This window comes from Aspergillus japonicus (assembly GCF_003184785.1).
Source record: "Aspergillus japonicus CBS 114.51 unplaced genomic scaffold BO86scaffold_4, whole genome shotgun sequence".
NCBI classification, from domain to species: Eukaryota; Fungi; Ascomycota; class Eurotiomycetes; order Eurotiales; family Aspergillaceae; genus Aspergillus; species Aspergillus japonicus.
In genome coordinates this window covers 213,343-239,495 of record NW_020291641.1, presented here as the reverse complement: position 1 = coordinate 239,495, position 26,153 = coordinate 213,343, and the positions used below count along the sequence as shown (strand labels likewise).

Here is a 26,153-nt window from a genome sequence, read left to right as displayed (position 1 = left end):
CTTCTCCAAGATTTGTGCCACTGGGGGCTTATCACTTTTCCGCCAGTGCGTTAACTGCCAGTGTTGTGAGTACTACTTGAATGCCCAACGGGCTGTTCTGATGCACGGAATGAGTCTAACATGATGATACATTGGCATATCATCAGTCTACCGGCAAGGCATGTTATCTAACGGGTATCTCGTCGGTGCGAGGAAAAGACAAGGCCACTCAAATATTGAACATATGCATCCCCGCCCACGAGACAGATGTATCGGAGTCTGTTCTGAGGGGTTGTGTAGGTAGGTGTAACCAAAAGGCACTTCGAGCCGGGTCTGGGCCCCCAAAAGTAGCTGCATCTGCGCGACCGCAAACCTGTTGCGTATCTAGGCCGTCTGGTTATCGTCCACCTTCTCCCATTCGCTATCGGTGCTCTGGTAGCCCGAGCTCTCGCCGCTGACGCTGAGACGCTTCCGGATTTCGCCTTGCGCCTCGGGGAGCTGGAGGGTGGCCGAGGCAGTGGTGGACCGCGGAGCGGATGTGGGCACTGGTGCTGTCTCCTTGCGCACGGCGATTTGTTCAGTCTCCGTATCACTATCGGTGGCGTCAAGAGCACCAGGAGTCTTGCGGACGCTGCTGTCCGGCTTGTCCTCGGAGCTCTCGTCCTGTTCCTGACCCGCTTGCTTCTGTTTCTCCGCTTCCTCGGCCTGGAACTGCCTTACTTCTCGCGCAAACCAGTTGATAGACCACCAGAGAGCGCCAGATAGAAAGGATAGAACCAGGAAGTGAATGCTGTAGGTAGCCAGGAGGAGAGACAAGAGCAAAGCCTGCAGAGCTGCAAAGGTGACGTTGGTCGCGACCAGGAGCGTGGGGGTGGGTCCCGGAGTGAAAATGCTGGACCAGAGGTCCTCCATGAACGAAGCCATAATGGCGATCTGCCTCAGCTCGATTGGCCGGCCGAATGCGGGGGGAGATTGCAAGGTACTAGGTTGGGTGAAGCTGGGGGAGGAAGGGAGATGACGTCGCAGCCGGAAAGTGGAATCCGTTGCAGCGGTGGTGGGTTTCTTTTTCTGTGCTTATTTTTCTCCTCTCTCGTTCAGCCGGTGGGTCGCTCGGTGTGAGGTCGAGGTTGCTGGCTTGCGTTGAAGACTAGATGGCTCTACAGCTACCCAGAGATCTGGCGAGTAAAAGGTCTTCTGTGTAAGATACCGAGTTGGAGGGAAGGTTGAGTGAGGAAGATGGAGGGAAGGTCGGCGCAGGGGAGAGTCGCGGAATGTTTGGGTGTTTGGGTTGCGGGGGAGGATCGACCGATCAGGTTTGGCCGGTCGGCGTTTGACTTGAGCCGATGGTGGGGAATATCACTTCTGTGGTCTTTGGTTGAGTACACAGTAGACCAGGAACTGGGCTAGTCACGGTTTACCCCGTGGGGGATCGATGGGTAAAAGTGGAAATTGTAGACGAGGGTGGATAGAGGGAACTGTGGAAGTAAAAGAAGAAGTTGAGAGAGAGATTTCAGGCTACTTTCATGAAGAGATGGAGAGAAGGAAGGGAAAAGAGGGGGAGGGGGAGAGACCAGCTGCCCGCTCTGGTGCCCGCTCCGGCGGTGGGCAGCAGAGGTGAGGAAAGCAGCAGCAGCAGCAGCAGCAGCCCAACGACTGCAAAGTCATCCTCATCATCACGGGATCGAATGGTTTGTCAGGCAGGCAGGCAGGCAGGCAGCATATCTCAGAAGGTCTCTCTCCCTCTTTCTTTCCCTCTCCCTCTTCCCCTCCGGCTATCGTCAGCTCTCCGTCTCTATCCACTTCCGTTGCCGACTGTCGCATCATCCATGATCTCCCGATTGGGGCAACTCTGGCCACCGCGTGATTGGAAGATGCAGTCATCATTTTTACTTTCTCTCTCGTGCGGTGGGAGATGCACCTGTCATCTCCACGGCTGAAGAAGCGATGACACGGTCATCCTCCCTACCCGCAACCCCGAGATAACGACCATGTCGGAGGGATCAGATTGATCAGCCTGCGGTCTGAGAAGGGGGACTGAGCAACTCTGTTTGCTCGTACAACCCCCCACGGAACTTCCCCGACCTGAACTGAAGCCAAGTCTGATTCCGTTTGCATGTCCGGATTTGGCAGATGGACTCCCATGCCGTTACAATGACGATGGCACGTGCTACATTGCGATGACAAGCACACACAATCCTGGAAGATCGCACAATCTCGACTACAGGTGTAGCTGGTGGTCTGATTTGAGCTCCAGGTTCTTTTCTATTCTGTTGTTGGAGTTAGAATGCCTGATAAGACACCAGACCGGCAATTCGATGTTGTTCCATTCCCAGTCCGTTCTCTTCGATGGGATTCGCCGCTTGGCCGCTTGGCTTCGATGGTAGATGGCTCTATCCCCGTCCCACTTGCATCCCCCTCTTCTATTCGACCATCCACCCTGCAGATCACCGCATTTAGGGTTATTTTCTTCTCCTCTCTTCTGCCTCATGGCGCTGGAACCATCCGGGGACAACAATCTGGGCCGGGGCGAATCAGGTCGTACCGGTCCGCCCGCCGTTACCCAAGGCTTTTGGCTGCCTCCGACTGGTTCCAAGCTTCGACCATATTCACTTCCCCCCCGGATTCTGTATGACTATAAGTAACACTGTAACCTCTCGCTGTAGACATGTAGACCTCTCTGGCAACGTCGATCACCTGCAGCAGATCTCCTTCCTCTCCTCTCCCCGACCCACTGGGATCACTCCCTAAGCACTTCGCTCCTCCTCCTTCCCCCTTTGTTTATCCTTCACGTTTATGGCCATGACCACCAAATCTGATCAACCCACCAAAGACCTCATTGCAGATGGTCGATCCTCCATCCAAGGGGTCACCCACCATGCCGAGGACATTGTTGACGGCCGGGAGCCCTACGGCCCACCCGGGATCCGGGGTCTCATCGCCAATCCCTTTGTACTCCTGTGTGCCGGATGCTCAACCCTGGGAGGTCTGCTTTTCGGGTATGACCAGGGTGTGGTCTCTGTGATCCTAGTCATGGACCAATTTCTGAAACGCTTTCCCGAGGTAGCTGAGGGACACTCAGGCTCCGGGTTCTGGAAGGGGTTGATGACAGCAATGATTGAGTTGGGAGCACTCATAGGCGCCTTGAACCAGGGTTGGATCGCGGATAAGATTTCGCGACGATACTCCATCATCGTGGCAGTGATTATCTTCTTGATCGGTTCTATTCTGCAGACGGCAGCGATGGACTATGCCATGTTGACAGTTGCCCGGTTTATTGGTGGTCTGGGAATCGGCATGCTGTCTATGGTGGCCCCATTGTACATCTCTGAGATCAGTATGTATCCGTTATTGGAGGAGGACTGACATTCTTGATGCTAATATTTGCTGCTGCGCATAGGCCCTCCCGAGTGTCGCGGTACCCTCTTGGTGCTGGAAGAGTTCTTCATTGTGCTGGGAATCGTCATCGCATACTGGATCACGTATGGCACTCGATACATGGCCGGGGAATGGGCCTGGCGCCTGCCGTTCTTGCTTCAGATGGCCCCGGCTATCATTCTGGTGGCTGGTGTCATTGTTTTGCCGTTCTCGCCGCGCTGGCTTGCCTCCAAGGGCAGAGAGGAGGAAGCCCTGCAGAGTCTGTCGCGACTGCGGCAGTTGCCTGCGACGGACAAGCGTGTGCGCCAGGAATTCATGGATATCAAGGCCGAAGTACGCTTTCACCAGGAGATCAACGCGCAAAGACATCCCAATCTCCAGGATGGCGGACTGAAGAGCTCGCTGCTGTTGGAGATAGCCGGCTGGGCGGACTGTTTCAAGAGCGGATGTTGGCGGCGAACCCACGTGGGTGTCATGCTCATGTTCTTCCAGCAGGTATGTCCCCCTCTAGCTCCCTATTTGATACTCTGTTCAGGGCTAACGTGATCATAGTTTGTCGGTATTAACGCCCTTATCTACTACTCTCCGACCCTTTTCCAAACCATGGGCCTAGACTACGACATGCAACTGCTCATGAGCGGAATCCTCAACGTCCTGCAGCTGGTCGGTGTGGCCACGACAATCTGGACGATGGACAGCATCGGCCGTCGCCCGTTGCTTCTCTGGGGTGCAGCCATCATGGCGCTCTGCCACATCATCATCTCCGTTCTGGTCGGCCTCTACTCGGACAACTGGCCTGCTCACCGGGGACCCGGCTGGGCCAGTGTGGCTCTTCTTTTCGTGTACATGATTGCTTTTGGAGGATCCATTGGTCCTGTTGGCTGGGCGATGCCGTCCGGTAAGCAGAAATTCTCATTGCTGGACACGCACAAGAACCAGGATCCTAACAAGCCATCCGCTAGAAATCTTTCCCTCTTCGCTCCGCGCCAAGGGGGTGGCGCTGTCCACCTGCTCCAACTGGCTCAACAACTTCATTATCGTAAGTGCAGCAGTTCGATCCGTGATTCACCTCCATTAACGCATCCCCAACAGGGCCTGATCACTCCACCCCTCATCCAAGACACCGGCTACGGGGCCTACGTCTTCTTCGCCGTCTTCTGTGTTCTCACTTTCCTGTGGACCTTTTTCTTCGTCCCCGAGACGAAAGGGCGCACCCTCGAGCAGATGGACCACATCTTCAAGGACAATTCCAGCGAAGCCGATCGGGACCTTCGACGGTCGGTCGAGGCTCGGATACTGCGGGAGGAGGAGGAGACCCAAGGCGCTTCTGTTTGAGCAGATCTTTCAGTCTATCCCTCTGTCTTCGTCTCATCGAAGATCAGACAGGGTGTGTGTCATCTGCAGCTTCACGTCCACTGGTGGATCCGTGCGCTGCAGCTTCAATCCTTCATACATAGCGTTTATTAGGTAGTCCCAGGGTTATGAATTACGATTTTCAATTTTCATGATTGGGTTTATTTTCTTGTGATGTAGACTTGTTAGTTTGTTGAGCGTATAAGTATAACATGCTTGCTGCTTCGTGTGTAGGACAAAGACCATAATGCGATGCATGCAGTGTAACCGTCGATCAGCCCTGCATCCCTGCGGGGACAACCACAAAAGGTCGCCTTGTCCCCGTCCACTCCCGCAACTCTCCAACTTCGCTCACCACCCGCTCAAAAGGAGAGCATTATCACCCAACATGTGGTCCAAGCACTTGATTCTACTAAAAGTCATCCTCAACACGGCCCTTGCGACTGCAAATCCCGAACCAGTCGATGCGACCACCCTCGCTGAGTTCATAGAGAAGGAAACCCCGATCGCCTGGAAGGGGATTCTCAACAACATCGGAGCAGAGGGAGCACTGGCACACGGCGCCTATCCAGGCATTGTGGTCGCCTCACCCTCCAAATCCGACCCCGACTGTAAGCCCCACTCCCATTCCGACGCACACATATGAACAAGCTAACGAGCGTGGCAGATTTCTACACCTGGACACGAGATGCGGGGCTGACCATCCCCGCCATCACCGCCCATCTGACCGACGACGGGGACGACACCTCCACCATCGAACGCGTCCTCCAACAATTCGTCACCTCGCAAGCAACCCAGCAAACCGTCTCCAACCCCTCCGGCGCCCTAGCCGATGGCACCGGGTTGGGCGAGCCCAAATTCCACGTCAACATCACCGAGTTCACGGAGGCGTGGGGGCGCCCGCAGCGCGACGGACCCCCCCTGCGCGCCTCCGCCCTCATCGCCTACGGGAACCGCCTCCTCGCCCACGGCAAGACCGCCCTCGCCCGCTCCAACATCTGGCCCATTGTCCGCAACGACCTGGCCTACGTCGCCCAGTACTGGAACGAGACCACCTTCGACCTCTGGGAGGAGGTCCGGGGGTCCTCGTTCTTCACCACCGCCGTCCAGCACAAGGCGCTCGTCGAGGGCCAGGCGTTCGCGGCGGCGGTGGGCGAGACGTGCGCCGGCTGCGCGGTGATCGCGCCGCAGATCCTGTGTCATCTCCAGCAGTATTGGGACGGCACGGCGGCGGTCATTTCTAACATCCCAACCAGCGGGCGCTCGGGGCTTGATGCGAATTCCATCCTTGCTGCGGTCCATACCTTCGATCCGGAGGCGTCGTGCAATGATGATGGTGATGGTGGTGGCGGTACCTTCCAACCGTGCTCGCCCCGCGCGTTGTCGAATCATAAGCATGTGGTCGACTCGTTCCGATCTCTGTACAAGGTGAATGAGGGCCGTGGGGCTGGCACGGCGGCGGCGGTGGGGCGCTACGCCGAGGATATCTATCAGGGGGGGCATCCATGGTATGTCGTGCTGAGTCTTTCCCTGTCCTACGACTGATGAGAAGCTAGGTACCTCACGACCCTTGCCGCGGCGGAGCAATTGTACGACGCCTTATACCAGTGGGACCGACAAGGCGTCATCGACGTGACAGCGGTGTCTGCGCCTTTCTTCGCGGACCTCCTCCGCGACCTCGTCCCTGGGTCCTACCCACGAGGCTCGGATGAATACGCGGCCATCCGCGATGCGGTGAGGCGGTATGCGGACGGCTTTGTCTCCGTGGTCCAGGAGTATACCCCGGCGGATGGCGGGTTGGCGGAGCAGTTCGACCGCAACACCGGGAAGCCGGTGTCGGCGGTCGATCTGACGTGGTCGTTTGCGGCGTTCCTGACGGCGACGGCGAGACGGAGCGGCGCGGTGCCTGCGTCTTGGGGCGCGTCCGCCGCAGCGCCGGCCCCGGCGACGTGTAGCGCGACGAGCGTCCCCGGGCAGTATGCTACGCCGGTCGTTGGGTCATGGCGGGTGCATGACGAGCTGAGGTGATTGACTCGCACCATGCAGCCTCATCACACGCCAACTTGAATGATGAATCGTGCTCCAGGGGCTTGAGTATCTTTGATACGTGTCTGGGTAATTAATCTAGAGCAGGTTATTTGAGCGACATAAGAACAAAACTGAGCAAAAAACATACAACAGAAGGGATTCGCTGGTGGTCACCCACCCAACTACTAACCTCCCGGCGTGTGGCTTAAGTACGGCTGAGCGGACGGGAAGCCCTGTTCTCCACACCCTATGGTCGTATGTACGGGCTGGGATGTCGGAAGTGTATATAACTCACGTGTTTCTCTCCTACATTCATTTCTCTGTTGAAACTCCTGTCGCCACTTGCGTTTGAGCAGTGGGTTTCTTAATTACTGGCTCCAAGAGAACCCTCTCATGGCCCGGTTGTTGACGAAGGTTCACAAGGCACTTTTCTCGAGCTTATCGGGAGCACTTGACCTCCACTCAGTGATCGTTTGTACATGGATAGGGCTTTAAAGAGCATGCTTCGGATCCTCGCATTTGAGAGCATGTTCACAGACCAAGGGCAGGAGGGGAACCGGAATTCTTGCTAGTCTAGAGGCTTCATGCCAGCAGCAGTGGAACGGGAGGCGAGGCAGGATTCAAGATCACGCGGATTGCCCGTGCGATGGTTGCGCGACGAGATGTGGGGCTGAGAGGTTGTTTTAAGTACCCAGCGCAGGTTGGGATTCATTGATTGGGGTGGGCACCCCTTCCATTCACTTGTCCTACACGTCTCCCGGTCTATAATGGAACTGCTCGGCAACGGATAGCTTCCTGAACAGAGTCGCTGGCATTGATCGACTTCTCCCCGTTATACTTCACTACAACAAGCTATCCGATGAATAGCCCGACCTACCCTCCACCATCCGATTCCTCGCGGCAAGCTGAGCTCTTAGTACACCCGACCATCCATTCCACCTAAACACGGCATTTCGGCTCCGTGGTCCCGTCAAACTTGTCCTGCTCGGCCTTGAAATCCTTCCCGATGCTTTCCATGTCGTCCTCGGTCACGGCGCGACGCGCGGCGGCCGCGGCCGAGAAGTCGTCCGCGTCGCGCAGGCCTCCGCCCCCGATGAGACTCAGGAGCACCATGGGGGCGGAGGTGGGGTCGGAGACGATGCTCTGGATGCCCAGGGCGACGTTGCCGGTGGCGGCGACGGTCTCGAAGGCGCCGTCGAGCAGCTCCAGCTCGGGGGTGAGATCGTCCAGGAAGGGGAGGAAGGCGAAGGCGATGCCCAGGATCTCCAAGACGAGCTTGATCTTGTCCTCCTTGGCCTGCTTCTCGCCGATGGCCTTGACGCTGGCCATGGAGGCGATGGCCTGCTGCAGCATGAGCACGGGCATGGAGAAGGTCTCGAGCAGGTCCTGCATGCCGCCGGCCCAGGCGCCGAAATTGAGGTCTAGCTCGCGGGCCAGGATGTTGTTCTGCAGGGTGCCGATGGAGGGCCACGCCGCGGTGATGATGTCCTTGGGGTTCGTCACGTCTATCTGATTGGACTTGACGGCCTCGGGGACGTTGACGTAGCGGTAATCGGTGCCGTCGGAGCAGTCGCCCGGGATGCAGTGGCCGATCTGGCGCACCGGACCCCCCTGGTTGCCAAAGGTCACCCACGTCTGGTTGATGCCGTAGGTGCTCGCCAGTTCGCCGTAGAACCCGCTGGCGTTCTTGAGCGTGTACGTCATGGTGAAGGCGTCGGCGCCCATCAGCTGCCGGTAGGTAAACGGGCACTGCTGCGTCGAGGTCGGCCCGTAGCCCTCGCAAGTGCAGTCGAAGTACTTGTTGCCGGGCCCGCCCTGGGGCTGACTCGGCGTCGAGCCGGCCATGAAGGCCTTGAGGGCATCAGGGACCATGTCCCGCACATACTGCTGGTAGTACCCGAAATACTTGTCGTAGTCCTTGTTGGCCGCGGTGTAGTTGGCCAGCGAGGCGTTCAGCGTGGTGTAGAGGGTGCCCATGGCGTAGTAGGGCATGCATTGGTCGGGATAGCTGCCCAGCGCGTTGTTGAGCTCTTCGACCGTCGCGTACTGCTGGGTCAGGTCGCAGTGCCAGGTCGACAGACACGCCGGGTCGGTCGAGTCATCGTCGCAGGAGAGAATCTCCGGCGCATAGTCGTCCAGGTAGGCGGCCAGGGCACTCCAGAAGGGATGCCCGATTGCCTGTGTGTTGTTGGCTGCGAGGATGATGTTGTTGTCGTTGACATTGCTGATCATCTCGACGGCGCCGATGGTGATCAGGTTCCACACGTACAAGCCCGAGTTCTCGCCCTGATCCAGGACGATCCGCTGCTGGCAGTTCTGCGTGTCGACACAGGTCTCCAGGTAGTTGTCGTACCACGAGTAGAGGCCGGCGCCTGCAATGGTGAGGTTCGTGTTTTCGTTCAGGATCACCGCCCAGGCGAAATTGCAGAGCTCGGGCGACGCGGTGCAGGTGGCATCCGGGAAGCTGGGGTCGTTGGTGAAAAGGCCCACCGATGCGTTGAAAGGCCCCGGAGACTCGGTGGCATCGGTAAACTGATAGTATGGAGACTCGGTCTGGATCATCCCGGCCAGGGTATTGGTGGCGTTAATGAAGTTGTACTGGTAGAGGATGGAATGCTCCGAGGCGGTGCCGTACATCCAAGTTGGCCCTGAGGTCGACTCGACCAGCATTCCTCGCGCAACTCCGACGGTGATCTGGGTGTTGGCTGGGTCGTCAATGTCATGGTCGGCCACCCACAGCCACATGTTCTCAAAATAACCATTGGACTCCGGGGTGATGTGGAGCATCAAAGAGGCTGCGACACAGCCCGGTGCAACCGCGTCGCTGATGGGACAATCGGCCAGCTGCAATTTGGTGCCATATGCGCCGCCCACGCGGAAGTGCGAATCCCAGATGCCCACCGAGCCCTGGATCTCGGCCTGGACGTTCCATTCCATCATCACCAATCCCGGCAGTTCTCCAATGGAGGTGAAAAGCATGTCGCTGATCTCTACCGTTCCCACGTCGCCGGGGTTGCCTACTTGGATCATGACTTTAGGGCTGGTCATATCGGCGAAGTAGTCGCCCGAGGCCACAAGCTGCGACCACACTTGCCCTGTGATGCGGGTATGGGCTGGGATAACGATCGTGGAGGTGACGATGTAGGAGCCTGGAGGGAAATAAATCAGGTTGTCGGTCGTGGCCAGCGCCAGCGCCGCGACAATGGCCGCGGTATCATCGGTGGCCCCGTCCCCCGCGGCGCCATGGTCTTTGACGCTGACAATGCTGCCCACTGAGAGGTCCTCATACTGCGGGCGACTTTTGTAGAAGTACGAGTCTCGATAGAGCACCTGGTCCTGCGCAGCATCCAGAAGAGGCGGTGGGGGGTTCTGGACATTCACTGCGTAGGACCCGAAGGACTTGGAAGCATCTTCCTGGAGGTTCCCGATAACCACAAAGTCCACGTCACCATTTGGAAGGTCAAGACTTGAGCCATCCGTGAAGGCAACCATGGTATCGACGCCGTTGACCCCGATGTTGTCCAGAGTGATAATGCTGGTTTCCAGAATGGTCGACTGCTCGAAGTCTGCCTGGATGGCAATGGGGGTCTCGTCGAACATGGTATCGAGGATGTAGGTTGATCCGGCGGGCTGACCCGAGGTATCCTGGGGGTTGATCAGGCTGATTCCGATGGGAGAGCTGGAGAGGTGCAATCCGGACCAGGTCCAGCCCCAGTCCCAGATCAGGCAGATGCTCGCCTTGGTTTGACTGAAGATCTGAAAGTCGCGGACCGTGTATTGCTGGTTACCACCATAGATACCGTACGCTCCACCCGAGATTGTGCATCCGGACATGAAGCCACCGCTGCCGTTTTCGGTGTAGAGGCCCATCTGGGTGGTTCCGGCGCTCGTGCTGGCACTGATGTACACGTTAGTCAGGGAGGTCGCTTGAGCAACCTGCCAGTGCAGTCCGGCCGCACTCGCGGTGGTGGTCTCTGAGATATCAATGATGAGGTTTCGGACCTGGCGGTAGAAGTTGGATTGCTACAGATGACGGACGGGTCAGTTCTGTGTTTTCAGAGGGATGACGTCTCAACAGTCGACCTACTTCAATGTACCACTCATTTCCATTATCGTTGGGAATATAGACGTCACTTTGGATTGCTCCCAGGCCAATGAACGAGGGAGAGGTTTTGATGATCGGAAGATCATTCTTATCGCCCACCAGTTGAGAGTAGTAAGAGGCATTGAGGGGCGAGGAGATGAGGTATGTGCCCGGCGGGAAATAGATGAATGTGCCTTTGGTCGAAGATGATTCACAGTTTTCCTGGCAGCTTCCTCCGAAGGAAATAGCGGCGTTGATGGCATCGGTGTCGTCAGTCACACCATCACCCTTGGCTCCAAACATGGGATCGGTGACGTCTCGATAGACCGGGTAGGATGAATCCCACCCCATGGGCGGGCGGCCATGGTCAACCTGGGCTGGCCAGTAGCCCGATGACGAGTCTGTGGTGTCCCGCTTCGCCAAGGTCAGGGGCTTGGGCGCCTTGGTGAATTGACTGTAGCTCTTGTGAAGAGTACCATTCCTCAACTGCTGAGCGGCGTGGCGTTCAGCCAGGAGCGCGGCTGCGGCTCGGAGGCGGGCATCCAACGTGGGCGCCGCCGGCTGGTCAGACCTTTTGTGCTGGGTCGAGGCATAGGTAGCATTGGAATGGCGCGATTCATATGTGTTGCGCTTGGGGTTCGCTACTCGCCAGGCATTGTACTCGGATTGCTGCGCTACAGCAGCTTCCACGAGCTTCTGAGCCTGCCGCAGCTCACTGCTCGAGACATTGAGGGAACGTGGCCGGGGAGGATTGGCAAGCGCCTGCCTCTGATGCCACAGATGGAAATCAGAGTCGGCGATTGGGGTGGCCCCAATCAGACTGAGGCAGAAACCTAGAAGCACGAACAAGGAGAATGTCCTTCGCATTAAAGCTACCATTTTTCGGCATGCTAGGATGAACGAATGAAAGAGAACGATTGTTGGATCAAGAAGTCAGGCTTAGGGAAGGGATTTAGCACAGATGGCCACGGTCGAGGCGCAATGAACGCCCTGAAGGAATGGCTGACTGACTGACTGAATGAATGAATTGATGAATGAATAAATAAATAAATGAATGAATGAATGGATTGATGAACGAATAGACAAAGAGTGACTGGCAAAACAATAGCCTGGGGGGTGAGTGATGTGGAGCTTTCTGCTGTCAGTCGAGTCCCAAGGACATACACCGCATATATACCACCGGGGTTGGACAAGAAATCTCCTTTCCCAAAAAGCACTCCCTGGATCCGATCGATCCGAGGACAAAGAGATACATTACGAGAACCTTTTTCTAATCGCGATATCATGAGAGTGAGATAAATGATTAATTTTCGCCGAAGTCGACAATTAGGGCTAATGCACTCCGAGGGGCGTGGTAAACCCGCCCCCACCTACTTTGATAAGGCTAGATCTAGTCTATAGTATGACTATATTGTACTGTTTGAGTTAACTTTACTAGGTCCATCCTGCTGAGAAATTTGCTTCCAGACCCCCCAGCCCCTGGCCCTTGTTCTGTATGAAAAGAACCTCCTGTATTTATTCGATTAAGCTGGGAACTCTTGCTCCCCTGTTGAAGCCCTCATTCCTTACCTCCTTTCCTATCCCATCTTGCCCTCTTGTTTCCCTCGTTGTTGGCTACGCCAAACCAATCACCCAAGATGTATTCCATCTCTCGATTTCTTTACCTTAGTTTTGGGGGTTTCCCTGCTGTCTTCGCCCAGCTGGAGACAATTGGTGTTACAACTTCTGGAGTCACTCCCATAAGTTCCGTCTCATCGACGGTCATCTCGACGGCATCTTCATCAGGAGGCTCGACTGTATCGGCCTCCCCATCGCTCATTACCGCCTCATCCAGTGTCATCACTCCGGGGGATCCGTTGGTGCTCACCACGGTGTATACCCAACCTTCAGGATGCGCGGGAGGGATGACCGAAATCCCAGCTTGGTCGACTGAGCTCTGGCAGAACATTGTCAATCCAGTTCCTACATTGACACTCTCATCCTGCTACCCCAGCCAATTCTCCTATAGTGCGGTGGCTACTAGTGTCTTGCCCCCGTACAAGCAGCTGGTATGTCCGCAAGATTGGGAGACTTACAACATCACCGACACATACATTGTCTGTTGTCCCAGGTATGTGATATGCTCGTCACTCAAACTTTCCATTACGCTCCGGACAAGACTAACTGAAAATGTACCCTTGCAACAGCAACTATGGAGTATATATGCCCAACTACCAGGACTCCACGCGTCCAGGTTTGGGCGCTATCTGCACTTCTAGCATCTGGCCCAACGTGCTGATGGACATCACCAGCTATGATACTGCGGGATCGGCCACCGTCATTCCCACCATCGCTGGGGATGATGGAGCTCTCGTGTTTGCAACAGGATTCGATGGAACCAGAGCCACGGCTATCGCCTCATCCACCACGATGGAATCTTCCACCACATCCCCTACCAGCACCACTTCGATGCCTTCCCTCAGTGACACTGTCCCTGCGACGACCCTTCCCCCCCAAACGACCTCAGTCACCGCAACTCTAACCGCAATCTCCCAGCTGCCTTCCTGCGGCGTAAGCCCCCCCTGCTCCTGTGCTCCACTGAAGTCTACCTGCTAACTCCATTTCTCGCGCAGCAAACCTGCTTCAACAACATGCTCGCGCAGTACGATAGTCTCGGCTGCACGACCTCCGACCCATCCTGCCTCTGCCGAAACATCAACTTCTACTACGGAATCCGCGACTGCGCCAACGCTGCCTGCGGGACCGCCGCGGCGAGCACGGTTCTGGCCTTTGAGAGCGGATACTGCACCTCGGCCATAGCCGCTGAAACCACGTATCCGGTGACCACCAGTAGCCCCACGACCAGTGCTGCACCCAGTGCCACCGCAATCTCCGACCTCCCCACCTGCGGTCAGACCTGCTTCAACAATATGCTAACCCAATACTCGTCCCTCGGGTGTAGTAGTCCGGACCCGGCCTGTCTGTGCGAGAACATCAACTTCTACTACGGCATGCGGGACTGCTCGAATGCCGCCTGTGGCACCGAGGTGGCCACCACCGTTTTGGCTTACGAGAGCGTATACTGTGCTTCTGCTACGGCGGCAGCTGCCACTGGCAAGTAAGGTGTGAGCGAGGATAAGGGATAAGGAGTGGCGGGGGTGCCCGCTGGAGAGGTAGTTTTACATGTTCACCGATTGGGGCTTCACTCCGAGGCGCCAGCCAGTGGTGAACTGGCTCTCTTCACCACGTGCGCCACAAACTTGAGACATCTTAATCTAGTTTGGAAATTTTGATTCGTCCGTGCAGATCTCGAGTCTCTACCCAGGTGTCATTGATAAGGGGTAACCTGATACGATAGGTGAGTCAGAGTAAGCAACGACTCTGGTCCTGCGTTAACAGGCACCCAATCCACTCCACGAGCCTCAAAGCCTAGCGTAGCGTCAGAAATGTGGCCAGCCCGCGAGCAGACATGCAGAATTGAGTCAATTTCCCCCAAAATCCAATCGAAAAGCGCGGAGCAGAGACCGGATGCCTTCTGCTACTGGTCACGGTGCACGTCCCTCAAAGATGAAATGAAACCCTGCGGAACTCCGGATCCTGGTGTAGCAGACCCCTGCGCAACTCCGTGATCCTGGTGCAGCAGATAGTCTTGGCGTTAATAGCATGGAATTGGTCTCGTGCTAGTCACTACTATAGCACTAGCCGACAGTCATCCAGGGTCCACCCCGTGTGTTCGAGTCCAAGCCCGGCTAAGCACTACCAAGCACTAGCCAAGCACTAGCCAAGCCCCAATCCGCTAAAAATGACGGCCTCACTTTAGTTCAGGCCAAGGGTCCGATTCTGCATGCATGCAATTCGCCTCCTCAGAGATGGTTCGCTTTCTTTGGACGGACTTCCCGACTATCGATAGGAAGGAAATTGTTGTGTATCTTGCAAATTGGCACAGAGAGTGCTTCCCAACGTTCGGGATAGGAGGGAAGCACCTACGATTCCGATCTATCCGGATGGACCGGTACGCCTGACCTGTCTCAACCAAAATGGCACATGGCTGCACAATCAGGAGGCGAATGGAGCTTCAGTATCCTGTCTGGCTGAGCGCAGCCATAGATCCTCGGGTTGCTGTCAGCCCCCCTTTAGGACTTATCCGTCGGGTTGTTTCTCGCTCTCCACGCTCCTGCAATCTCTTTCCCTCCTGTTCTCTCTTCTCTCTCTTCCTATAGCATCGTCGCTCTCTGTCACTCGCTTGCCCTGGGATGTTTCTTGGGAAGTCACTCCTTCTTGCTGTTTTTCTCAGTCTCGCTCCTTAGGCAGTCACTCGTTATCTCATTTTCTTTTGTTATTGCTTTCGTTGGTCAGAGGACAATACACGCCCACTTTGCTCGCTCGTGCTCCGCGTATGCGCCAGACAAGATGAAGGCATTTGACCTGCTTCTCCTCGGGTGCTCGGTCTTGTTGACCGGGGTGCTGGCCAACAACGAGGCGGCGCCCTACGAGCTGCTGCACTACTACTACGTCTACAAACTGGAATGGGACACGGGGGTGACCAAGACCATCGCGCCGGGCTGTGCCACCAGGTACGGACACATGTGCTATTTCGACGAGTTCGCCAAGTACCTGATGGACTCGAACTGGCGCGCGGCGTACCGGCCGACCGCGGCGGACCACACCAAGACCCCAGGCACGGGGGCCGTGACCCGGCTGTCGAGCGGCATCCCCCATTCTGCGCGGTACCAGCTGAGCCTACTATTGCCGCACATCACTGTCGACGCGCGATCCTTCCCCCTCGTCTTCGAGACGGTCCTCAACGCCGCCGACACCGCCATCGCCGCGGACGGCGTGAGCAAGGACGACCTGGAACAAGCGGTGGCCATGGCCCAGCAGGTCAAGGCGGCGCGCACGCCCCCTGTCTTCGAGATCCAGGAGGCGGCGTTCAAAGCCCGTCTCGGGGAGGCGACGTTTGATGACTGGGTCCAGGTCACCGCGAACGGGTTCAAGTGGCCCGAGACCTTGGCCGGGATCGACAGCGCCATCCAAGAGGGTGAACTCACGGCCGAGGAGGGCGCGACCCTGAAAGAAAACATTCGCTCCTTCTCGTTGACCTACGAGCATGATATTCTCGCCGGGGAGGTCTCGGACCACAATCACTTGAATATCGTCAAGGCGCTGGCAACCTCCATCACCAGTCTGACCCGCGCCATCGAGGACAAGTTTCCGACGAGTGATGACGCGTCGTCGCGGGCGTGGCCGTCGAGCGAGTGTGAGAGCGAGTTTAGCTCCTCCAGCTCGTCCTCCGAGTCGGACTGAAGGTCATACCCATGGGTTTTGCTCGGGCGAGGTCAGAGGTCAAAGAACATGTCCCGGGAGTCGGGCACATTCTCGTTATGTGCCTGCTGGGCGCTTCGGTAGTTATCAAGGCTAGCTTAGACAAGATCTTTCGGATGTGATCTTGGAAGTTTGAATTCTATGTACATGTAAATGTTGCTGGTGCCGAGTTCTAGATTTATGCTTGTTAGCCAACATTCTCCTCTTTGGCTCCCGCCAGACCTTCTAGGGCCTCCAATGATAATGCGTACTTTCAACAGTTGAAGTATGGATGATCGACCCTATCCATCCTGACCAGGTTATTCCAGCGATGCTCTTTCCAAAACGCGTGGCGGTGCCGTCGCGCTTCCGGCAACCCCATAGGCCAGCTGCCGGTGTGTTGCAGGATCTTGTCAATGATCTCCTGGGGGAGTCGGGCAGCAGCGCGCAGGGTCTCCCCGGCCGCTTGTGCCCACCAGTGATGCTGCGGCGGCGGCACATTACGGGTGGAGCAGATGCGATAGTGCGGGTCAACCAGATGCAATGTGATGGTACGATAATGCCCCGGGCGGCTGGAATCGGCCAGGGAGAAGGGCTCGGCGCGGTGCTCGAGAAGGTTGGGAAATGCGATCACACGCCCTTGCGAGAGCGAAACTGCACCTTTATCCTGCCATGTCCTTGCTGTGTGGTTATCGGCATCGAGGTCGAAGCTTGAAAATCCTAAGATCTGTGCTAGTTCATTCAAATCCGAGTGGGGGTTTTTCCCACATCTCCGGGCCGGCAGCAATCGGGGATGCCACGGCCACTTTCGCCCTTGCTCTTTGTACTCCCTATATCGATAGAAGCTTTCATCTAGCTTCGTGTTCTGGCGGAAAGCGATTCGGGGTTCAGTGATATTGTCGATATCGTATGCAAACACGGCAACAGCCACGATGTGCTCGTTGAGCTGGCCTTCCATGTGCCAGTCCGTTCCTTTGTAGTCCCGACTGTCCGGGGTAAGCTCGATGTTCTCCATGTTTACAATGATTTGGAGTCCCTGCAAACGGAAAGTGTCCTGGAGCCGAATTGTGTAAGGTTTGTGGGGCGGCGTAACTGGCTCGTAGGAAGTATTGTGCCAGTCCTTCCTCTCGCGGACCAGATCCACCACAGCTCTCTCGTTGTGGCGCGCCGTCTTCCACTCTTCGTAAGAAAACGCGGTCCCTGGCTCTGGGTGACAGAAACGCAGCCGCCGCTTGAGATGGCCTTGGATCTTCCCCCACGTGTCTTGCTGCCAGTCGTCCGGGGCAGAGACGGGAGTGTTAGACCCGTCCTCAGGGCGCTCGAGATAGTCCTTCGCGCGTTGCCAGAGGTCTGACTCGGGGGGCGGCAACTCCTTCTCTTCATTTTCCTCCACGTCGGGATAGCATTCCAGCCGTTCTTGCGCCTCTTGGTGTCTTTTGCGGCCCTCGTCCGTGTCATCGCCCGCACTGTCCAGAAGCGCTTCTCGCGCTTTGCGGTACATCCTCTTCCTGCCGGGCCCTGGGACCCGAAAGGCGAGCAGCCATTCGGGAAGCTCATTCTCCCATTCGACGCCATAGGTGATGATCCGGAGCGGGACCGGCCCCAGCTGGCCTTGGTTTAGGATATCCTTCCAGCCGCGCTGTCCCTGCACCAGACAACTGTTCCACAATGGAATCGCCCGGCTCACCAGCGTCTCAATTGCCCGGTAGAGGTGCTTGTGCATCGGGTGTAGATTGTTGATGTACGATGTGAGGCGCACCTGCGTTGACCCTGCCTCACCGATGAACTCCACTTCACACGGTAGAGCCTGATAATTCGCGCTCCACCGATAGTGAGGCGCTGTTTCATCATCGGCATGCACAGTCCGGGCCTCCTCAATCTGCCTCTGAACCGCCGCCGCATCGGTCCGCTTATCCACATGCGCAGGCGCAAGGGTGGTCGCTCCCTGGTACGCGCCCAACACATCCCCTATCTCCACTCGACCCCCATGCGCCAAGACCAAGCTCCGCCCATAGACCAGCGGAAACAAAGTCGGGTCGATGATGCTCAATCGATGCCGTGACCGCCAATCCACCATCCCGGATTGCATGAGTGCGCGGAGCACCGGTCTCACGGCGCCTCGGAACTCCCCGGCCAGCTCCCCCGGTCCTCGCGCAGGAACATAGTCAGACTTGCAAACACAGGACCCCGTATCTAGCACCCGGATATGTCCCTCGTGACGATATTCGACGGCCTTATCGCGCAGTTCCCGGACGCACCAGGCCCAGGCCCGATCACTCAGCAGTGGATTCATCGCGAGGGAGGCGATGCTGTCTTGTCGCCAGCGCGCCACGACCCCATCATCGAAGACGTCGACATGCCAGTTCGGGCGGTCGGTCAGACGGTTCATGGCGGCTGTCATGGCCAGCTCTCGCGCGGTGACGGCGGGCGCCTGTCGCCACTCTTGGATGCCGTGGGCAAAGCGCGCGTCGGATGGGAGCTCGTAGGCCAGAGGAATAGTGCCAAACCCGGGTACTTGGAGCGGGCCGTCGCCGCTGTTGTCGAAGGTGATAATGGTGGGTTGGTCATCTTTGTCGGTAGGTGGCGGTTGATCATCGTGCATGCTGGAGCAAGAGGGGGAGAAGGGTGTTCTGGTGATTGAGATGCAAAAAGATGAACCCGGGTGAGGGGGGGATGAAAATGTGAAGCCTCGCGCAGAGAGAGAGAGAGAGAGAGAGAATCTGAAGGGGGGATCCGACTGGTTTTATGTATTTGGTCAGGCAGGGTCGGCTAGCCCCTTTGGTGTTTAGTCTGGCATTCTATCGACCCTGATTGCTAGTATAGCTGATAAGACGGTTGAACCGAAAGCTGCACACAGATAGCCAGGTTAGTACTTGTACTTTGTAGTTTGCTGAGCAGAACTTGAATACATTTAGATTCCAGGTGGAACACTGCTCACCAAATATACAAAACAAGACCTCACTTGTTCAACGACGTAGCAGAGATAAATTCCCCGCACGTGCACTCGCTCTGGACCACACAGCTGACACGGGAATCAAATCAATTGAGGATCTTCATCTTTGCATTCTTGATCTTGAGATTCTTCTTGTGCCACTGACAGCCTGCCCTCTGCTTGATGTATAGGTGTTTGTCCTATGGTCTGTGCTCGCTCCATGTCGTCTGTAGCTGTTAAACCTTCCCCTCACCTCAATACTTAAGGGGGCCTGCCTGCCCATTTACTCACCTAGCCCATTCAGCGCTGCTCACCCACAAAGCAGCAGCAACTGAGAAAAGGCTCAGATTCCAGTCGGCCGCGTTCAATTTGGGGGCTTAAGTACGGCTGAGCGGACGGGAAGCCCTGTTTTACACACCCTGTGGTCGTATGTGCTTGACATATCTCCTACTTGGAAAAATACAGCAATAGCCTTAAAAGCATAAACTTTGTTAGTAAATGTTCCATCAATTTTTCGTAGTTCTACAGAAGGTTCCAATACATATTCCTGAGAAAATAGTACAATTACCTGGGAGGTTTTTGATAACTTATAGAAATACTTTGACTATACTCATATCATAGTATTCGGCCGAATCTTTGTCTCACAGGGCATCGGTCTTCTCCGAGCGTTTAGAGGCAGCAAACCGTATTCCGTGGGACGCTTATTTGAAAAACGATCCAACACCACCGGGGTCCTGACCGACTATTTCGGCATAGCGCATAGCATGAACGCTGAGAATCGGTTGAACAACCAAAGAGTTCTATGGCATTGTGTGAGCGTTTGCCACCCTTCCGGATCAAGCATGTACGTACGGGGGCAGTATCTCATGAGATCATGACTTCTTCCATTTTTCTGGCAGATTGCTCGAAATCGCCTAGCTTGCATCTGACAACCGTTCACATTGCTCTTGTGTAGCATCTCATTGGAGTGCGGGATTCGGGCTGTGGTGCATCCATGGAACGCAGTGATGCTCCCGCATCCACGATCCGAAGTATACCATCGATCGAGCCGCTGCCCGTCCTGCAAAGAGGAATCGGGGCTACTCGGACAAATTTTGTGGGCCTAGGCCCATATGTGCTGGGGAAGTTATTTGAATCTTTTCATCTTCAATTCAAGATGTGAAGAATTCAATGGATATGATTAATATAGAGGCACACTGCCGGTCACGCAACACCCCAACCGCTTAGCAGAGCATGCACAATGCAAGTGTTGGCCTTCTTGATATCGTTCACCGGTCTCGCAACAATCGCGGTGATTCTCCGGTTGTGGACTCGGCTGCGTCTGCGGAGTGCGGGGTGGGATGATTTGCTGATTGTGGTGGCTCTGGTAGGTGTTCCTCGAGGCTGTATACATCTCGGCCATGAACATCACCTCCATCTACCTCCCTAACATAACCATAGGCCGCCAACCTCGTCCTCCTCTCCTGCCGCGTTGTAGGCAAGTCTTCCACCTCACCTCCCCCTTAACCCTCTTACCTCAATCAACCTCATCCCTATAATCCCCAAGCTAACCCCTCCCCAGAAATCCGACACGGCCTCGGCCACCCCCGCGAAACCCTCACCCCAACCGCCTTCCAAACCCAACTCAAAGTCCGTCCCCCTCCTCTCCCCAGGCCCTTCTCAAATAAATAAACAACCCCCCTAACCAGAAAAGGCCCTCTACCTCTCCCTCCCATTCTACCACCTCACCCTCCTCACCAGCAAACTCTCCGCTCTAGCCCTCTACACGCGCCTCTTCCGGCTGCGCCGCGTCCTCCTCACGAGCTACAGCCTCGCCATCCTCCTCACCGTCGCGGGGATATGGATCATCCCCAGCGCATTCCTCTTCTGCCTGCCCGTGCACGACTTCTGGTCTTTGGAGCAGGATGCCGGGCAGCACTGCCTGCCCAAAAAGGCCGTGTGGGTGAGCAACGGCGCCATCCAGATCGCGACGCACGTGGTCGTGCTGGCGATCCCGCTGGTCGTGATCCCGACGCTGACGCTGCGGCGGCGGGTGAAGGGGGGGTTGTTCTTGTTGTTTGGGGTGGGGTTGGTGTATGTTCTGTCCCTCTTTACCTTCTGTTTTCTTGATTCGGGATGGCGGGGGATGGATTGGATGTGGTGCTCATGCTGATGTTGTGCTGACGTTGAGATAGAGTGGTAGTCATCAGTATCATCCAGCTAGTGACGGTGATTGAGATTCTGACGAGAGGGGGGGATTTAACGCGTATGTTGCCTACCCTACCCTACCCTACCTGCCTGCCCCAACCTATTCTACCCTATCCTACCTGCCCTATCCTACCCTACCTGCCCTATCCTACCCTAACCAACTCCACGCATCACCATCACCATCACCATCACCATCACCATCAACGCAACCCAGCCCAAAACACCACTAACCCCAACCCCCCGGGTGTTCTGCCGGGGGGCCACAGACAAATCCCGCACCACCGCCCTCCTCGCCAGCACCGAGGCCAGCGCCTCCATCATCTGCGCCTGCATGCCCCCGCTCTACCCGCTCTTCAGCCGGGCGTGTTCGCGCTGTGCGCCCATCATCGACAACATCTATCATTGGGCAGGAGGGAAAGGCGTCGCACGGCCGCATCACCCACACCTCCAGACGGTGAGTATCCATCTGACGCGGCCGGTGGTGACCGACAACCCGATCTTCTTTGATGGGTTCCGCGTCGGGGGTGGGAGTTATTCGGCTAGTGTGGAGGTCATGGTTCCCTCTGGCGGTTTGGAGGATGGAGAGGGGAGGGGGGAGCGGGGGGTTTCGGTGTTGAGGACTGTTGATGTCAACTATAATTTTGAGAGGGGAGGGGTTGGGGATGTTCTGGGGGATAGGGATACGGATAGGGGTTGGGGGGTGGATTTGGCGGACTTGGGGGAGAAGGGGGAGGGGTATGGGCATGGCGGGAAGGTGGTAAGTTTTGAGGAGTGAAATGTACTGTACAGTGCATTGTACATTGTCCTAGGGGGTGGTGTGTGTGGGGGGGGGATACTGCTGGATCTAGAATTCTTGCTTATCTATATACATTTAGAGATCTTCATGCTGGGCGATTAGCTGTGATCAGACATTCCTGAGTCGATCTAATGATTTTTGCATGAGGCGGTCATCCTATGTGCGTTGTGTCCAATTCCGCACTGTATACATACTTCATACATACTTCAACTAAGCAAAATCAAAACGTTGAATAGTTTGATGTATTTCCCACATATGCCTCTCCCAAACCCCCAGGGGGGCCGATACCCCCAACGAAATAGGCCGATTAGACTTTGGGCTTCCAGCCGTGCACGGTGACGAGGTGTGGCCCGAATATAGTCTTTATATTCAGTATTGCCCACTCTTGCGTATTCGATCAGCTTGGCGGGCAATTATTGTACAGCCGTGGACCTTCCAACACACCACTGCTTACTCCAAGCTCCGCGCGCCTCAGCCTCGACAGATGAAGCCTATCTAGCCCAGACCATTTCCATCCTGGGCTATCCCCCTGACTTGCTTGGCCGAGGACGAGAAAGTGATCAGTGATTCGATGAGGGGTATGTTACCTGTTTTTCGCCAGCTTAAAACGCAACTCCTGACCAACTGGCATGATAGGACCATTCCGATTCCCCGAACTCATCGGCGGGAAAGAAGAAACGGTCCTAGTCTCCATCGCAGAAGAGACCGATAAAGAGGAGGGAACTCCCGATAGGCTTTGTTCTAGAATGCTGTGCTGGAACCCGGAGCACTGGTATACGGCGGTGGACCTGCTTTCGAACCCAGGGCTCCCGCACATGGGACCTGCGACCACCTAAGAAGCGAGTATTACCTGTATAGCCTATCAGAGATATCTCTTACTCACTCATGGGCTCTGGTGGGTCGAGCTATTACGGTTCTTTGCGCCCCACGATCCGGTAAATCGAACGGCCACGCGCGGGAGAGCTCCAGCTCTTTTTTATCGTTGCGCGCATGCGCCCGCACAAAGTCGTCTCTCGCCTTGGGGAGAATGCGGTCGAGCTCCGCGAATTGCGCATGGCTCACCAAGCCCCGGGCCTGGAAATACTGGCTGCCGATCATGCGCTGCACGTCTCCCATCAGCGCCATTGCTGCCGAAGCGCCTGCGCTATCGGATCGGATCTTCCGGAGAACATCGTTCGAGAACGTAAGCGGTGCCTTGGTTCCGCCAGTCCCCGATATCCTCGACACACCAGCCCAATTCTCCTCTTGCTGCTTGGCGAGGAGCCCGAGGTAGGTCGCCTCGCCGTCGACCAGAAAGTTCCGTGCCAACAGAAGGAGGTCGAAGCAGTCTGTCTGCCGGAACTCGACCGCCTTGAACGACCGGGGCATCGTTTTGTGCAGGAGGTATCTGTAAAGGGCGAGCAGAGACATGCTAGTAAATAAGGCCTCCGCTTTGCGGGCTGCGACTACTTGGTCGTATTCGTCCTGGAACAGCGCTTTGACGTCGGCGAGCTTCGGTCGGTCGAGGAGGCCGTCGAGTGGTGGGCCATTGTAGTCTAGGATATACGGTTCGATGGTGTGATGGTAGAGCGGGGCGAGTTCTGTAGATTGCCAATCAACGAAGGCACATATCTCTGACGGATCCTCTGGATTGACAAAGACATTCTCGACATGCAAGTCGTCATGCCAGATGCAGGACGCTGATATCCCCTCGTCCTCGGGTAGTAAGTACTCCACCAGTTTGAGGTAGCTCTCGATCGCGAAAAGCTTTGTCTCGCGCGACGGCTGGTACGTCCCCGAGTAGTGAATCGCAATGGGTGATCGTGGCAGTTGCTCCATGCGTCTAATACAATAAGCTTCGCGCTCTCCGATGGCCCGTTCATAATCGTCTACGGTATCCCAGGGGCCGCGGTCAAATCCCAACGCTGCCCTGCCATCATCGACATTCTGCCGACTCACCGAAGGCCCAACAGCGAACCTCTCATCGACGGCGCGGTTCCCATCTTTATCCGTGTACTGGAGACTGGGAACTGACCTATCGAGGTCACTTCGGTAGTACAGGCTCCCATACTGCGCAAAGCGAACCTGGGACCAGATCTGCTGGTAGGCGGCAACCCTTTCCAACACCTTAAATTTAACCGACACGCCAAGTTGATCCCACAGGCTACTCAGCGGTACGCCGCATGCATACTCCATGAGGATGTACTCCGCCGCCACCGGATTGTCAGTCGAAGAACTCCACGCCAGAACTTTGGGCACCGGCGTACCGAGGACGTTCCTCATCTATCTCTTATGTCAACACTCGCGTACAATAGCCACGAAAAGGAAAGGAAGATATGCATACGAAGTCCACCGTCGCGACCTCCGAGGCAGTGGTGAGGTGCGGAAGCCCAGCATTCGGGTTCGGAACTTTGCCCACTGCCTGAAACCCATTGTCCATGGTGAAGCGTATAGCCTTGTTGTGCATCCCGTCGGCCATTTTTTCAATGCCGATACACGTCCGCGGCCCATCATCGCTGGCAACCTCGGCCGCCCGAATAGCTAGGCAGGCGAGCTCATTCACGTCATAACGGATGTGTCTCTGGCCTAATTCACTGGCCTCGTCGGTGAGGAATCGGCCGCGGGTGAACTGAAAAAGGGTTTCATCAGGTGCTGTCCGCTCGCACGGGGAGGGGGGTTTGGTCGCTGTCAGCTGCCGCCGGGCTGGGGCGCTCAGCATCAGTCGGGCGGGGCGGGACTGGATTCGAAAAGGTAGACTGGGTGAGCATGAGTGTGAGCGGAGCGCAAGCTCGCGAGCCAGCGGTAGGTTAATACGTACTAGAGCATCTCCAGTCCGCCAGCGACGGCCGCATGAAGAGCCGGTAGGGTGAATGCGGAGACTGGGGTAGGGATGGTCGAGAAGTTGGGGGGATTGGGGTGAAGGAGGAGCAATAGAAAACACAGTAGAGCGGTGAGAGGTTACTAGGATGTTAGACAGCATTCCGGAAGTTTGACCCTGGTTGCTGCCACTGCTATCATGATTAGATCCCTAGAAAAAGTGAATCATTGCTTCTATGGCTCTGGGGTTGTTGTCCTCATGTCGTATATTGTTTATCTGTTACTTCCTCATGGGTTCGAATATGGCTCAGGCCCCCTCTGTAAGAGCGTTATAAGCCTTACTTACTTTTCAGTTGTGGTTGAAAAGTTGAGGGGTCATCGTAGTAGTTATGAATTATACAAAATTACTTCTTATTCTACTACTATTCTTCTCTCAATATATATATACCAGGTGGTGGCATCAGAAGGTTAAATAGCTTCAAGTTCATATTCTTACTGCTATAGTGTGAAAACTTCTATTGCCAATACATCTCAGCTGTCCAGCTTAGGCTATCTGCATCATAACAGAACCGTTGTTCAATTGCTATTTACTTCGTTGTACACACATCAGCAACGTCCAAGGCATTCATGATAGCGGACTGATAGCTAGGGCTCTTACCCGCCTGCGGACAGCTGAGCGTAAAACTAAAACCCCCACCTTCATCCCCATATCATTCCCCCCCCCCCCCCCCCCCACAACCACCATGCTTAAATTGCCCTTTCTCCCCTCCGATTCTCCGAACGAGGCTACGAGACAAAACGGCGGCTCTGTTCTGAACTCCGAACCATATCGGGGAAGATCTACGACTGACCAGCCAGTTGAACCTGCATTGCTATGAACGCCGTCAAGTATCTCCTCTTCCCGACCGGGTATAGCTAACCAACCTTTTTTTTTCCTTTGGAATTTTCCCGATACATCCAATTTAGCATCCACTGATTTTACATAATTACCACCTCAAATACCAGTCTTTTGGTTAATCATAAACAATCTGGCTAAATATCCGGATGGTGGTCGGAGAAAATAGAATAGTGTGCTGTGCCCCCGGGGATGGATATCCGGAAGGTGCAGCTAGGCTTGGACCATGTTCGTTTGGTCGAGACACCGGAAAACTCAGTTGGCTAGAAGTTAGCTAACTTAGTAGCTAGCTAACCAGCCAGCTAGCCAGCCAGCTACTGCGTCATGTCTCGTTAATCCTCAATAATTGATTGTCACTGGATCAATTAATCAAAGTGGCTGACAGCCCATCTGGTCTGGCACATGGCCACATACCGGCTATTGACACTAACCTGTGCTTGGCGGCTGG

At 55.8% G+C, this 26,153-nt stretch overlaps 9 protein-coding genes across 9 annotated transcripts; 5 read left to right on the top strand and 4 right to left on the bottom strand.

Moving 5' to 3' along the window:
• Nucleotides 1–222: 222 nt before the first annotated feature.
• Nucleotides 223–1,203, bottom strand: BO86DRAFT_137886 (Pkr1-domain-containing protein). Its single transcript, XM_025666165.1, has one exon. The coding sequence runs from the start codon at nt 901–903 to the stop codon at nt 364–366; it is 540 nt and encodes a 179-aa protein (XP_025531862.1). The 5' UTR covers nt 904–1,203; the 3' UTR covers nt 223–363.
• Nucleotides 1,204–2,778: 1,575 nt separating this feature from the next.
• On the top strand, nt 2,779–4,689 carry BO86DRAFT_302904 (sugar porter family MFS transporter; the record flags this gene model as incomplete). Its single annotated transcript, XM_025667552.1, has 5 exons — nt 2,779–3,313; nt 3,377–3,849; nt 3,907–4,252; nt 4,317–4,393; nt 4,447–4,689. The coding sequence occupies 5 exons, from the start codon at nt 2,779–2,781 to the stop codon at nt 4,687–4,689; spliced, it is 1,674 nt and encodes a 557-aa protein (XP_025531861.1).
• A 375-nt stretch (nt 4,690–5,064) lies between these two features.
• On the top strand, nt 5,065–6,795 carry BO86DRAFT_330037 (glycoside hydrolase family 15 protein). Its single transcript, XM_025668702.1, has 3 exons — nt 5,065–5,318; nt 5,375–6,215; nt 6,264–6,795. The coding sequence occupies exons 1-3, from the start codon at nt 5,096–5,098 to the stop codon at nt 6,733–6,735; spliced, it is 1,536 nt and encodes a 511-aa protein (XP_025531860.1). The 5' UTR covers nt 5,065–5,095; the 3' UTR covers nt 6,736–6,795.
• Nucleotides 6,796–7,577: 782 nt separating this feature from the next.
• BO86DRAFT_453127 (glycoside hydrolase family 55 protein) lies at nt 7,578–11,907 on the bottom strand. The gene is made up of 2 exons (XM_025676971.1): nt 10,823–11,907; nt 7,578–10,758 (listed from the first exon to the last, which is right to left on the bottom strand). The coding sequence occupies exons 1-2, from the start codon at nt 11,696–11,698 to the stop codon at nt 7,675–7,677; spliced, it is 3,960 nt and encodes a 1,319-aa protein (XP_025531859.1). The 5' UTR covers nt 11,699–11,907; the 3' UTR covers nt 7,578–7,674.
• A 510-nt stretch (nt 11,908–12,417) lies between these two features.
• Nucleotides 12,418–13,920, top strand: BO86DRAFT_434425 (CFEM domain-containing protein; the record flags this gene model as incomplete). Its single annotated transcript, XM_025675898.1, has 3 exons — nt 12,418–12,929; nt 13,006–13,369; nt 13,432–13,920. Exons 1-3 carry the CDS (start codon nt 12,457–12,459, stop codon nt 13,918–13,920), a joined length of 1,326 nt encoding a protein of 441 aa, XP_025531858.1. The 5' UTR covers nt 12,418–12,456.
• A 1,193-nt stretch (nt 13,921–15,113) lies between these two features.
• BO86DRAFT_137865 (uncharacterized protein) lies at nt 15,114–16,198 on the top strand. Its single transcript, XM_025666164.1, has one exon. It carries the CDS (start codon nt 15,209–15,211, stop codon nt 16,100–16,102), a length of 894 nt encoding a protein of 297 aa, XP_025531857.1. The 5' UTR covers nt 15,114–15,208; the 3' UTR covers nt 16,103–16,198.
• On the bottom strand, nt 16,199–18,786 carry BO86DRAFT_137864 (DUF4246 domain-containing protein). Its single transcript, XM_025666163.1, has 2 exons — nt 16,372–18,786; nt 16,199–16,292 (listed from the first exon to the last, which is right to left on the bottom strand). Exon 1 carries the CDS (start codon nt 18,699–18,701, stop codon nt 16,374–16,376), a length of 2,328 nt encoding a protein of 775 aa, XP_025531856.1. The 5' UTR covers nt 18,702–18,786; the 3' UTR covers nt 16,199–16,292; nt 16,372–16,373.
• A 1,485-nt stretch (nt 18,787–20,271) lies between these two features.
• Nucleotides 20,272–22,116, top strand: BO86DRAFT_434418 (uncharacterized protein; the record flags this gene model as incomplete). The annotated part of the gene is made up of 7 exons (XM_025675897.1): nt 20,272–20,397; nt 20,472–20,504; nt 20,725–21,104; nt 21,206–21,276; nt 21,485–21,975; nt 22,028–22,033; nt 22,096–22,116. 7 exons carry the CDS (start codon nt 20,272–20,274, stop codon nt 22,114–22,116), a joined length of 1,128 nt encoding a protein of 375 aa, XP_025531855.1.
• Nucleotides 22,117–22,893: 777 nt separating this feature from the next.
• BO86DRAFT_302854 (uncharacterized protein) lies at nt 22,894–24,712 on the bottom strand (the record flags this gene model as incomplete). Its single annotated transcript, XM_025667548.1, has 2 exons — nt 22,894–24,276; nt 24,338–24,712. The coding sequence occupies 2 exons, from the start codon at nt 24,710–24,712 to the stop codon at nt 22,894–22,896; spliced, it is 1,758 nt and encodes a 585-aa protein (XP_025531854.1).
• Nucleotides 24,713–26,153: the final 1,441 nt, after the last annotated feature.

What these genes read in the sequence shown, in the direction of transcription:
- BO86DRAFT_137886 (XM_025666165.1), bottom strand. Translation starts at nt 903, where the DNA reads ATGGCTTCGTTCATGGAGGACCTCTGGTCCAGCATTTTCACTCCGGGA.
- BO86DRAFT_137864 (XM_025666163.1), bottom strand. Translation starts at nt 18,701, where the DNA reads ATGCACGATGATCAACCGCCACCTACCGACAAAGATGACCAACCCACC.
- BO86DRAFT_137865 (XM_025666164.1), top strand. Translation starts at nt 15,209, where the DNA reads ATGAAGGCATTTGACCTGCTTCTCCTCGGGTGCTCGGTCTTGTTGACC.
- BO86DRAFT_453127 (XM_025676971.1), bottom strand. Translation starts at nt 11,698, where the DNA reads ATGGTAGCTTTAATGCGAAGGACATTCTCCTTGTTCGTGCTTCTAGGT. An exon ending in GAAATGAGTGGTACATTGAA is followed by an intron (nt 10,759 to 10,822) that starts GTAGGTCGACTG and finishes CGTCATCTGTAG; the next exon opens with CAATCCAACTTCTACCGCCA.
- BO86DRAFT_330037 (XM_025668702.1), top strand. Translation starts at nt 5,096, where the DNA reads ATGTGGTCCAAGCACTTGATTCTACTAAAAGTCATCCTCAACACGGCC. An exon ending in CTCCAAATCCGACCCCGACT is followed by an intron (nt 5,319 to 5,374) that starts GTAAGCCCCACT and finishes CGAGCGTGGCAG; the next exon opens with ATTTCTACACCTGGACACGA. An exon ending in TATCAGGGGGGGCATCCATG is followed by an intron (nt 6,216 to 6,263) that starts GTATGTCGTGCT and finishes ATGAGAAGCTAG; the next exon opens with GTACCTCACGACCCTTGCCG.